The 12,814-nt window shown below is 42.5% G+C and overlaps 1 protein-coding gene across 1 annotated transcript in view; it reads right to left on the reverse strand.

Annotated features, from left to right (window-relative positions):
• The window catches only part of GARRE1 (granule associated Rac and RHOG effector 1), a 106,822-nt gene that overhangs the window by 48,979 nt on the left and 45,029 nt on the right, over positions 1–12,814 (reverse strand). The window contains exon 2 of the mRNA XM_077830778.1: positions 8,270–9,581. Within this exon, the coding sequence (XP_077686904.1) occupies positions 8,270–8,764 (495 nt within the window). The 5' untranslated portion in view covers positions 8,765–9,581. The remainder of the gene's footprint in view (positions 1–8,269; positions 9,582–12,814) is intronic.

Raw genomic sequence — 12,814 nt, forward strand, 5'->3', positions numbered from 1 at the left:
ATATGTTCCTCACTTTTACAGTGCCCAGTAACTTCCATGCAATTTAAAAAGTGATCTTACAACATCCCAAGTAGACAACTGTAGCAAAAGAGTCTGCTTTTCCAGAACAAAAAGTTACCTTTCCTTCCTTTAGATATACAATAAGATTTATAAGATTCCAGTTTAAGCCATGTTAGTGTTTACAGTATCAGGAGAGAAGGGCAACATGACAGCATTCATTCATGCTGGATGAGTCTCATCTGGATGAAATCAGGAGCTAAATCAGCAAGCCATGCAACAGGTGGCCAAAAAGACTGAAACTGGACTTTACTTGTTAGGAGGAAAAAACCCACACTTTAATTTTAAAGCAACTACATGCTGAAGAACAGAATTTTTATTCAGACATCCTTTTATTCTATGAACCCTTTGATTGAACACAAATCTTAAGTACTTTTAATGTACAGAAGCAGAAAATAATTCTCATTAGCTTTACATTGCAACTCAATTTTAGATCTAATTATTTTGCGCCCCAACTCCTGTTTTCTTCTTGTTTATGACCAAGATGAACATATGGCCTGACATCACAAGAGATAGTAACTCAATTTATTAGCTCCACCCATAGCCAAGACAAGATTTACACTGCATATTTCAGAGTGGTTTGAATTGTTTCACATTAGTTTATTCTTTATTCCTCTCTCCCCATTGTATTTTATTTGTTTGTGCATAGACCTCTCAGTAGGATGGAGGAATGTTCAAACATTTATCACTATAAAAATCCAGCTTTTAACATGTATTTTATTTTTATTCTGATAATCAACAGAAATCCAATTTCAGTGCACTGTTCCATACTACTAGGGTTTAAGGGAAGAGAAGAGGGAACTTAAGGAACATAAATATATACAGTAATTCCCCTTGATTTCCTTCCACTTTCAATATAATCTGTTTCTCGCCACCAAAGGCGCAAGACTCTTAAGAATTTTGGTTTGATTTTTTTGAGAGTAGAGGGGGGAAATTCAGCATTTGCAGTGATGAAAGTAAAGAAGCTCGACACAAAATGTGCATGCTCAGAGCGTCTCACCAATACAGTAACTGGACCAGGAGAAGTTACCCACTTTTATACATTGGTAGATGACTCATTATGACTAAGCCATTTCTGTTCTGCCAGAAATAATTTATTACAGTGCGATTGGCAATGATTGCTATAGTTACAGCTACATTTGTTTCATTCTAACCCAAATCAGCTGATGTTAATCAGGATTTGAAAAGTGTCCTCGGCACCTGCTATCCTGAGGTCAAAGCATACCAGCCCAGATAAAAAAAAATACACCAAGACTGCATCCCTTCCACCAAAGCCATGACTATTCAACTTACATTGCCTCATCTTCCTTCCCCCTGAAAACACAACATCCTCCTTCCTTCTCCATCAAATAAAATCAACTCACACAGTGTTAATAAATTCTGGGTTACCCCCTAAATTACTTCTCCCCATCGTCCCCCATATATGATAATTTGGGGACCTCTTTGCAGGAGGGTTCTTCTGGGGCTGTCACCCCCCTGGACATGCAGTAGGCCCCTCTGCATCCAAATGCTCTTCTACATAGGGCCGGTTCACAACATTTTGGCACCTTGAAAGGTCTCAATTCTGCCTTCTTCCTCTGTTACTCCTCTCATAGTACTGCTCTACTACCTACCCCAATAAAGGAGAACTAACAACTTAAAATTTTGTTTTGCCTTGTTCAAAAATTTTAAGTAACACTTAACTTTCAAACTCCTGAACAGCACATTAACTTTTCTTGTCTGCATAGTAAACACTGGCATTTTTATCTGTTTGAATAATCAAAGTGGTGCTTTCCATGCCTTCTTGGTTGCAAAGATTTGAACTGCTTCCTGAAGGTCCACAGTCTGGGCCAGCTCATGCTCTCTTGAGATGGCTGCAAGGCCGACCAGCCTCTCCTGTGTCACTGTGGAGCGTAGATGTGTTTTTATTAACTTCAGCTTGGAGATCCTGTGTTCTCCACTGGCAACTGTTAAGGAAGTGTTAGAAGTATGCGCAGAGCAACAAAAACATTTGGAAAGAGGGTGGTCATCTTATTTGTGCACATATATTCCAGAACAGCCTTTGGAGTTGATCCTGCTGAAATGTATCTTGAAAGGGCTTTCAGTTCATACCTAAGTCACTCGCATCAATGTTGCACATGTCATCATGTGTCAACACTGTCTCTAGTGCCCTGCATTACTGGTATAGGTCTTCTTCAGGTACAGTGAGGAGTTTTGGAATACCATACAACATCCCAAATATACTGCCATGTTCCTTGAGCTGCATTAAACATTTTTCAACTGACTGTATTGCACAATCAAGCACCTGGTTAAAGTTTTCTGTTGTTTGGGGTCTCTTATGGGATTATCCCGTGCCTTGTAATCAAAATGTCGTCTTCTTTGGTGACTCTTGTATTCTTGCATGGGTGGGAAAATAGCCTCAGTGTAAAGTTCCTCTGCCAACTTCTGTGCACTCTTCAGAATGTTTTGAAATCCCTCATTTGACCAGTAAGACTAGATATGACTTTGCTTTGTCCAGTTGTTCCATTGCTCCAGATATATCAAGGTCAACACCTTGGAGTCTCTTGCTTACATTTATTTCAAACAGTATGTCATGCCACAACACTAAGCCACACAGGAATTTGAAGTTATGTATGTTTCTGGTGATTCCATTTCCCTCTGCCACTGTTCTCCCATGAACAGTTCCTGTCAGAACTGTTATTATTATCCTCCATAATGGCAACTATGGCATCATCTATCTTCCCCATTTGCTGTTTGATAGGCTTTATCGCCTCCACTCGACTTTCCCATCGTGTGGCACTCAGTGGTTTCAGTGTCAGAGAGGATGTTCCCAGATGTTGCTTCAAAATTTGCCATCGGTGAGTTGATATAGAGAAAAATACATAGATGCTTTGAATTACATTAAAAAATTCAGCAGCATCACAAGAAGCTGATGCTGCATCACTGACCACCCAGTTCAATGAATGAGAACTGCATGGGACAAAAAAAGTTCGAGGGTTTAACTCTCGGATCTGTGTCTGCACACCTCTATTCTTTCCTATCAGTGGCACCATTATTGTAGCCCTGACCTCTCATGTCAGCTATCGCAATTCCCGTATCCTCCAGCTTTTTAAGAAGCACATTTGTCATACCAGCTCCTGTAGGATCATCAATGTCAATAAATTCTAGAAAATACTGACAGTCACCATTGCAGGGACATTTTCACTGGGTTCTGTTGTTGTTACAAAAGGCACCATTAAAGTCATTTGTTCCGTACAGCTGAAGTCAGGTGTACAGTCCAGAATAACAGAGTAATATCTTGCTGACTTCAGATCTGCCACAATCTTCTGTTTGACTTTTGTTGCCAGTAACTGTATGATCTCATTTTAAATTGTTTTTCCAAGGTAGTGGTACGTGTACATTTTTGGGGTGGTGACTCTTCTTAGATGCTCCTGGAGTACAGCATCACTCTCAGCCATCAGCCCCACAATTTTAAGGATGTTTCCATTGTTTGGCACATACAGCTGATCTGAAGTGCCACGCAGTGCTAGGTTTTGGGTAGCAAGCAATGAGCCTTTTCAGAACATTTTGCCAGTAAAGAGACTCTGATGCAATCTCCTCTTGATGCTGATCATCTGTGGTGGCCTTTAACCTTAGTCTCATCTCAAGCTTTTTCCACCTGGAATGCTCTCTGGTGATTTGCTGCCTTCTCTTGGCATGCCAGATTTCTAGCCAGATTTTTCCAGTCCTTTGTTCCCAAAGAACCCAGTGTGGCTGGAACATTAGACTGGAAGAGTTTGCAACAAAAACGGTATTCAGCATTCTGGGTTTTTGAGTACATAAAGCCATGGCCTCTCCACTTTGTCACCATTGGGGATTTCATGCCAGTAATGTGTTGGATGGAAACTTCTACTTTCATTGTCTTTGGGGAACACAAAGTTTTTCACTTGCTGTTGCCCATGCAGTACAAGGAAGTCCCTCAGCCTACTGCTCAAGTGGGTCCACTGTCATGGATCATCTAGACTTAAGGAACTAAACTCAGCAGCAGCTGTTTCTTGCGCTTCCACCGCACTCTTCTCTGATCTGCACTTTTCTTCAGGAATTTGCATGGTTACATCCATTTGAGATGGAGATATGGATGCTGCAGTAGCCGCCAGGTCACCTGCACTCTGACTAACTGGAAGATCAGGCATCTCCTCACAACTCATATCCTCACGGGGGCTGGAAGGCTCACCATGAACAATTGTGTCTATGTATCTCAGGAGAGCTCCTTCCTACTTAGATAGAAAAGTTTCCTTTGATTTCTTTCTTTTTCTGAATGCTGCCCCAGAGGGATGTTTTCTTCTTTCTCTCACGACTGCTGTTCTGTGCCAGCTATAGTGGCTCTCAACACTCAGTTGAAGGGGACAAATAAGCAGGCTGGTAGCAGGGCCTGAGTGAGGGAACATATCAGCGTCTTAAGGGCCTAACTGGCTCCTACTACTTCAGCTGACTGCCTGTTCTCCTCAAGTGGGTTCAGGGAAGCAGCAGGAAACAGGAAGCTCCCTGAGAAGCTGGTGTTAATCAGTCCAGGCTCCTGGGGGTGCTAGAGAGGTACATAAGAGGCTCCTCCTCCTCTCTCTCCCTTCAGCTCCTGCTGCTTTCTGTTATTCCCTCTCACCTTTCCTCCTGCCTGCCTGTAATGTCTCTTGTGCCCTCCTTCCTCCAGCACAGCACTCCACCACCTCTGTGCATCTAGAGCAGAGAGAATACATATGCACCAGCAGCATACACAATTTTCTACACTCTGGGTCCTAGTGGCACCCCCCGACAGTCTGGCACCTGCGGTGGCTGCCTCAGTTCGCCTCACGGTAAGGCCAGCCCTGCTTCCACATGGGTGGACTGTTCTGCTGTTTGCTACTCCCTTATATTCAGGAAAAGCAGTATCCTCAAATACTGTGCACCACTCTCCCACCCTTGAAGGAAATGGTGCCTGTCATGCTCTGCTCCTCTCTTTCCCCTTTCCCTCTAAAAACTGAGCTAGTGAATCCTCAGCTGGACTCAGGCAGCTAGCTCATCCAGTTTTTCTACTCCCCCTGGGTGAACAAAAGAGTGGGGTTTCAAATCCTGCACATACTTTCAGGAAACTTTTACCTTTCCACACTAGAATTTTCCATTTTCTCTCTAGGCCTGAGGGGGTAATTTTAAAAAAATTAAAGTTTGAGCAAAACCAACTCAACCCATATTGAGCAAAAGCAGCATGGAACACCTGTCACATTAAGCAAAAATTCTTGCAATTTTAAAAATATGACAACTTTAATGTTTAAAGGGGTCTTTATAGAGTTTAAATTTGGTATGGCTCTAGTTCAGTTTGGCTTGTGGTATATGAGTGTTCCGGTAAAAAGTGGTTTGATTTGACTGAGTTATAAACATTTGAAAATAGTGTTCTGCACATCTTCTCACTAAATTTGTGACTAGTGTAGCTAATGAAGACAGCACTGCCTAGGGCCTGAGTGCTAATTTAGCTACCTAATAGTTTAATGCAGGTGATATGGGGCTGAAGCCCAAGCCAAACCTCTGAAGACCTTGTAAGGTACAAAGAGCTAAGAGTTGATGGGCACTGTGCAAGGTGAACAAGAGGGAGTCCCGCTTTAGTACAATTCAGAAACATTGCAGAGACTGAGGTTCACAAAAAGGGGATTCTCCCCAAGTGACTTCTAAAGTCTGTATGACAGATTGTTCAGGTAGCATCTGGAATTGTAGATTGGAATTTTCACATTTTGTTGCCAATTTTTTGCAGGACAACAGAGCTTCAAAGTCTGGGAGAGTGAAGTTCCTCTATTTTTTTCTTTTAGAAAACTTGCCCTATTTTGCATAAGCATTGAGATAGTCTTTAATTTCACGATCACAATACTATTCCTCAAAGAGTACAGCAGAACATAAGATTGTGGAAAACACTAGACAAACATGTGCAGCAGTGTGTTCTACTGTGTGTGGCAAGAAAATCAGAGTACATGAAAATCATTTATATGACAAATGTATAGTAAACCAATCAGATTGTACAATAAAGTATATAAACCACAGTAACAATGGAAGTTTGCTGGAATATTATAAGCCAAATTTCTCAGATCAATTAGCTTTACTATTAACTGCTTCATCTCCTAAAGTGTACCTACAGAAGGCTACTTGAAAAGACAGTGTATAGTACAATGTAACTCACAAAATTATTTGACGTCTGAGTCATTAAAGATCTCCTAGACCAATGGTTCTCAAACATCATTGCACTGCAACCCCCTTCTGACAACAAAAATTACTACGACCACCCCCCACCACCCACATGCAGCTGAAGCCACAGCCCGAGGGCTTCAGCCTTGAAGCTGCAGCCTAAGCCGCCGCAAGTCTAATGCCGGCCCTGGATTTGCTTGGGCTTCGGCTTCAGCCTGGAGCCCCAACGAGTCTAACACCAGCCCTGGTGATCCCATTAAAACGGGGCCGTGACACACATTTTGAGAACTGCTGTCCTAGACAATGACTATAATGAAATTAGTTCAAGCATAAAATAAAATTCAAAATTTGTATGTTAAGATTAGAGAGACACTAACCCTAACCTTTTGTATGGAATTTGTACCAACGTGATGTACATGTTTTGTAATAAAAACATCATACAAGCACTAATTTTTCTTTCTAGCCGAAGCTGGTGAATCCAAATACTACAACAGGCAGCTCATAAATACTAACAATAATATAGATTTATAGAAGATTAGGGTTGGAAGAGATCTCAGGAGGTCATCTAGTCCAACCCTCTACTCAAAGCAGGACCAACCCGAACTAAATCATCCCAGACAGGACTTTGTCAAGCTGGGCCTTAAAAACCTGTAAGGATGGAGATTCCATCTAGGGAGCCCATTCCAGTGCTTCACCACCCTCCTAGTGAAATAGTTTTTCCTAATATCCAACATAGGCCTCCCACACTGTACTTGAGACCATTGCTTCTTGTTCTGTCATCTGCCACCACTGAGAACACTACAGAGCACATACGGATAGGTCTCACAAAGACTACAAAGTTTAAATACTTTTTTTTCAATATGCCAATGACCAGAATTTTGTCTTAAATTAGTTCAGATTACAGTTGCTACAGACTAATGTGTATATATTATAATTTAAACCAAGTAACTATGAAAAATAATCCCTTTTCACACTCTTACCAACAGTCCACGTCAATAAGAAGCAGTAAATAAAATACAATGTAATTTATACGGTACTGTCTCTCTGAGATTATGTCATTAGAAATACTAGTTCACACTTTTCTCCTTTATAGGATTCATTTTACTGATGGTTGGTTTAAAAATACATAATGCTTTAAGTTAAGTCACCCTGTACAGTTAAATATTTTCTTAAATCACAAAAAAAAATTTCCATTTAATGACAGAATTCCGATCTGTAGCTTATTTTAAAAATCTTTTTACTTTTTTCATGCTGTTTTTGGAAAAGATTATGGGTATGCTTCCCAAAGAGACGAAGGGAGCAGAAGCAATTTTTTTCTGGGTGGCTGGCTGGCTGAGTTCCTGTTTGAATTATTTTATAGGCTGCTGGGATTTTTGTTATATTACTGATTACATATTAGGAAGCCAAGAGACTTGTATAGGGACCTTTACTATTCAAAACTAAATAATAAACAAACATATCTATATGTCATTGATGTCCCTTAAAAACTTTTCAGTAACTGAGTGATCATTCACATACAAACACACTAAAAGTCATGCATGTGAACAGTCTGTCAAAAGTCATGTTCTCCATGAATAAAGCACAATTTGTTACTTCTGACAGAACAATGATACTGGGGAAATAAACCATACAGTAGTATATTTTCTTAACAAATGACTTCAACATGGTTCTCGTACAGCTCAAAATCAGTGTAACTGAAGAGACAAAGTTTACTTTTTCTAGCTGATAAATATCTTATACATGTATTGCAATTTTTTAAAAAATGATTTTACCTTGCACAGGAAAAAATATTCAATATGTAATTTAATGTATCACAAAATTATGCACTGCAAATCTCTTTACCATATTTTCCTCCTCTGAAATTTTGAAAATAAAAACATTTATAAATTTCCTCCTTTTTATTTTGGAAAGAATTCTCAGGAAACGTAAAAAGCAGAAGGCGGTACACCTTTGGTACAGTGGTGATGGGACCGATCTTACAATGATAAGTACAATAAAGAAGGGGTCAGGGAACTTCACATGCAAAATATCATAACCTATGGTAACTTACCTCAATGTCCTGTAGGCTGAATTCCTTTTGATCTTTGAAGTTTGCAGCTCCAGCACTCAGCTCCATCAGCATTTTTGCTATTTCTGGTTTTATTGCTGCCGTGAGCCGACTCGCTGCTTCCATGACATGTTCCTGCACGTCTTTCAGTTGCATAGCTGCCTTTGAATAGTGTGAGTTCCTAAATACACTGCTGAAAAGGTCTGTAAGGAAAGTGCTCGCACGGCAAAACACATTGAGTGCATCCAGATATTTGGAGATTCCCTGCTGGATGTCTGCAATTGGAGTAGTATGGGACACAGGGTGGTTGCAGCTGCCTGCAGCAGCTGAGGAGACCAAAGGGGAAGCCGGGGTAGTGGATGCCAACGGTGCGCTCAGGGTCCTGCCTAGCTCAGGCATTTGATACTGCTGGTGTTGCTGCACTTTTTGCTTGGACCCGCCAAGCAAAAAGCGCCTCTTATAGTCCATTTTACTTTCCTGTGCACTACAGCAATACATAAGTGAGTAGTTGTTCAAAAATTCCTTGGATTAGCAATCAGTTGTCAAATTCCTTCCTCAGAAATGTAGTTATGTATAGTAACAGTAGAGGACCGTGTACATATGTTTCATAAAAGGCATTTCAAAAGGGCAGGCGTCTGTATAATCTGTATCAGCAGTGAAAAAGGCAGCAGATTTGCTGACTTAGTATTTTCAGTGTTCAGTGCAGCCCTGCTGCAGTTACAAAGTGAACTCAAAAAGCAAACTGAAGTATCTCAAAAAAAATTATCTCGTTTAGTATTCCACTCTGTACATAAGATGCACTATGAAGGGAAGAAAGCCAACTCCTATAATTTCCTTGCCCGCACTTGTTGACCCCTGACGTAAAAGTTCATAAAACGTAAATCATCTTTTAGGAGTAATACCTTAATGGAGCTTTCCAACTAGTAATACCAGGAAGAGTGGAACAAAACCACCGATCAACAGCGATTGTAAAAGCAGTGCAGAGACTCTTTCCTTGAAAAACAAAGTCCTTATGTCAGCAGATCAAAGATCTTCCATGTCTTGACAGATCCAGTCTGTCAAATCAGTTTGTTTGTAGTGTCTCTTCTTAATACTGAAAAAAAAAATCTGTTTTGTTTTCTGAAGACTTTGCAAGTACAACTTATTAAGAACTAGAGTGTTTATTATTGCAAGCCTTCTCTTTTCCTTCTGTATGATGAGGTAGTTGTTTCCAATATAACATTAATAAGTGGTGCTTCCAGATTGAGTTTGCCTTCAATTGTAGAGTCTGCAGCAAGAATGCACAAATGTATTTGTAAGGCCTCTAGGTCATTTCCTGTCAGGGGAAGGGAAAAAAGTTAAAAAGGTTATGGAACAATGAGAGGTTTTGTTAAGATTTTAACTCCTACTGTATCCTGGTGCATTTATCTTGGGGTAAGCTGTCAACAGTACATCTGATCAAAACGGGAGAGGGCCATTTACATTAAATTTTTAAAAGAAAGGTAACAATTTAATAAAATCAAATTAAATCCAGAACTACTGCATATTTCCTCGTGAGTTATCTCACACTTAAGGGATTTATCTTAACTGCCAAATGTAGGACTTGCAGTTCAACAATGGTGCAACTCAAGCACTGGCAACAACAATGGAGAGCTGTAGCACAGACAGGGCCCTGCAGGTTTTAAGCACTGTGGGTATGTCTACACTGCAACATTAGCCCACTGTTCATAGAACTTGAAATAGCAGACCCTGGTTTTGTTAACCTATGGCTTGAGGGTCTACAATAATTTGCCACCCCCCAGCTAGGAACTGTTGAACCATGGATCCCAACCTAGGGTTCCAGCATCTACATTGCATTATGCAGCTCCAAGTCCAACCACCCATCCCAGACTTTCTAGAGCCCTTCCAAAATGTGGCCGTTCTAGCCCTTTCTTCGTGATGCAGCATGAGAAAACTTGACTGTCCAGAGGACAAAGAAAGTCAGCCTGTGGGAGTGTGGAATACTTTTGCAGGACTCCCAGAGTATGGGTCCAGTGGGGCGGTGTCTACCTGAAAAGCAGTAGGCCTCGAATTGTGGATCCTGACTTGATTCAGGCTCAGACTCTCCACCCCTGTGGGGTCCTGGGACCTAGGTTCAGCACGATGTGTGTGTAGACAAAAGGGAATTAGGCTTGAGCCTGAGTTCAAACGCTAGGCTTACACTGCAGTGTAGACTTACCCCTGTGTTGTCTAACACATTTTAATGTATCTGTTTAAGCCAGGGGTGGAGGGCAAACTTTTTGGCCCGAGAACCACATTGGGTTTTGGAAATTGTATAGAGAGCCGGTTAGGGGAGGCTGTGCCCCCCCATCTGCCTCCCCCCTTGCTTCTTGCTCCCTGACGCCCCCCCCCGGACTCCTGCCCCATCCAATCCCCCCCCATTCCCTGACTGCTCCCCACCGCCTCATCCAACCCCCCCTCCTTCCTGACTGCCCCCCCCGGGACCCCAGCCCCCATTCAACCCTCCCCGTTCCCCACCCTCTGACCATCCCGACCCCATCCACACCCCCGCCCCCTGACCACCACCCCGAACTCTCCTGGCCTCTATCCAACCCCCCCGCTCCCTTACCAGGCAGCACAGAACACCGGTGCCTGGTGGCACTACAGCCACGCCGCCCAGTGTGTTGCCCGGCCACCCAGAGCGTTGTGCCAGTGTAGTGTAGTAAATTGCTCTCCATAACTGCTACCAGTAGCACATTCCTACGTGGAGCAGTTTAATACACTACACCAGCAGCATGGCGTACTGAGGCTGCGGGGGAGGAGGAACAGCAGGGGAGGGGCCAGGGGCTAGCCTCTCAGGCCAGGAGGCTCAGGGGCCAGGCAGGAGGGTTCCGCGGGCCGGATGTGGCCCACGGGCCATAGTTTGCCCACCTCTGTTTTAAGCGGTAAATATACCCCCAAAAAAGTCTACATCACAATTTGTTGCAGGAATTTGAAGACCCTGTTAGATCCAAAGAACCAGCTAAACTAAACCAACTAAAAAGAACCAACATACACAGATCCTTCATTTTCTTTTAATATTTAAAATTTTGACTCCTGGTGGAATTCTGAGCCACTGCACAAGTGCAGAATCCATGTGCCATGCAAATGCATAACCTGGTCAGAACCAGTATGTGATGGGGTGGGATCTGAGTTACTACAGAAAATTCTTTTCTGGGTATCTAGCTGGTGAATCTTGCCCATATGATCAGGGTTTAGCTGATCGCCATATTTGGGGTTGGGAAGGAATTTTCCTCCAGGGCAGATTGGAAGAGGCCCTGGAGGTTTTTCGCCTTCCTCTGTAGCATGGGGCACGGGTCACTTGCTGGAGAATTCTCTGCTCCTTGAAGTCTTTAAACCACGATTTGAGGACTTCAGTAGCTCAGACATAGGTGAGAGGTTTTTCGCAGGAGTGGGTGGGTGAAATTCTGTGGCCTGCGTTGTGCAGGAGGTCAGACTAGATGATCATAACGGTCCCTTCTGACCTTAATATCTATGAATCTATGTGCCACACAGAATTTTTTTTTCCTCTGCAGAAAATAAATTCTGCTGGAAAGGTGCTGCAGTTATGCTTTTTGCCCACCAGGGGATGCTGTGGCACTAGAACACAGAGCAGCTGCTCACCGGGAAGAGAAGAGGCTGCATTCCTCATAGTGCCCTGCCTGTGGGGCCAGGTCAGGAGGCACAGGACATGGGGGGGATGGACAGCGTGGGGGACATTGGGCTACTGGGGAATCACAGACTGGGGTTCAGAAAGGCTAGTGGGGGACAGACTGGGGTGGGGACTGATTGGGAGTGGAGTTGCAGGGCCACATGAGGACTGGGGGAGGGGGTGCAGGGACACATGGAGACAGGGGCAGATGTGCCTGACAGAGAGGCTAGGGGTCAGCCACAGTCTGCATGGGGGAGGCTCCTTAACAATCCCTCGCCCCTCCACCCCAAATAAAAACCTGTTCCATACTTCTCTCACCCACACACAATAACCCTCCAAGTTCATTCAACTTCCCACTCCCTCTAGTTGTCTGTTACCCCTGACTCTCCCAAGCCTTTGCACTGTTCTGAGGGGGGCGGGAAATATGTTTATGTATTGTATTTTAAATGAATTATTTTTCAAAGTTCTTTATTAATATGCCTATTTGTCCAAAAAACATTTCCTGGATCTTTTTTGTTGTATGTATTATTACAGACATACTTGCTGACAGGTATTCTGAAATAAATTACCAAAATAATTGAAACTTGCAAGCCTATATTGTTATTTTGACAAATAAAATATGCAACATTTTAAAATATTGAGTGCAGAATTTTTAATTTTTTGGTGCAAAATTCCCCCTGGAGTATAAAATAAAATCTTTAAGATATACAAACAACTCTCTTGACCTATCAGTCTATATTCTGTCCCAGTAGTAAAGATCAGCTGAGCAGCTCTGTCAGAGTTCCTTACAATGTACTTTCCAGAACTTTATCAGCAAATGGCCATCACTTTTTGTGGAAACTGCTTCCTCTGACAATCCACCAAAGATGGGTTTTGGCAGTTTTCAGGGTACAGTGCCA

This window comes from Eretmochelys imbricata, chromosome 12 (genome assembly GCF_965152235.1).
Source record: "Eretmochelys imbricata isolate rEreImb1 chromosome 12, rEreImb1.hap1, whole genome shotgun sequence".
Classification (NCBI taxonomy): Eukaryota; Metazoa; Chordata; order Testudines; family Cheloniidae; genus Eretmochelys; species Eretmochelys imbricata.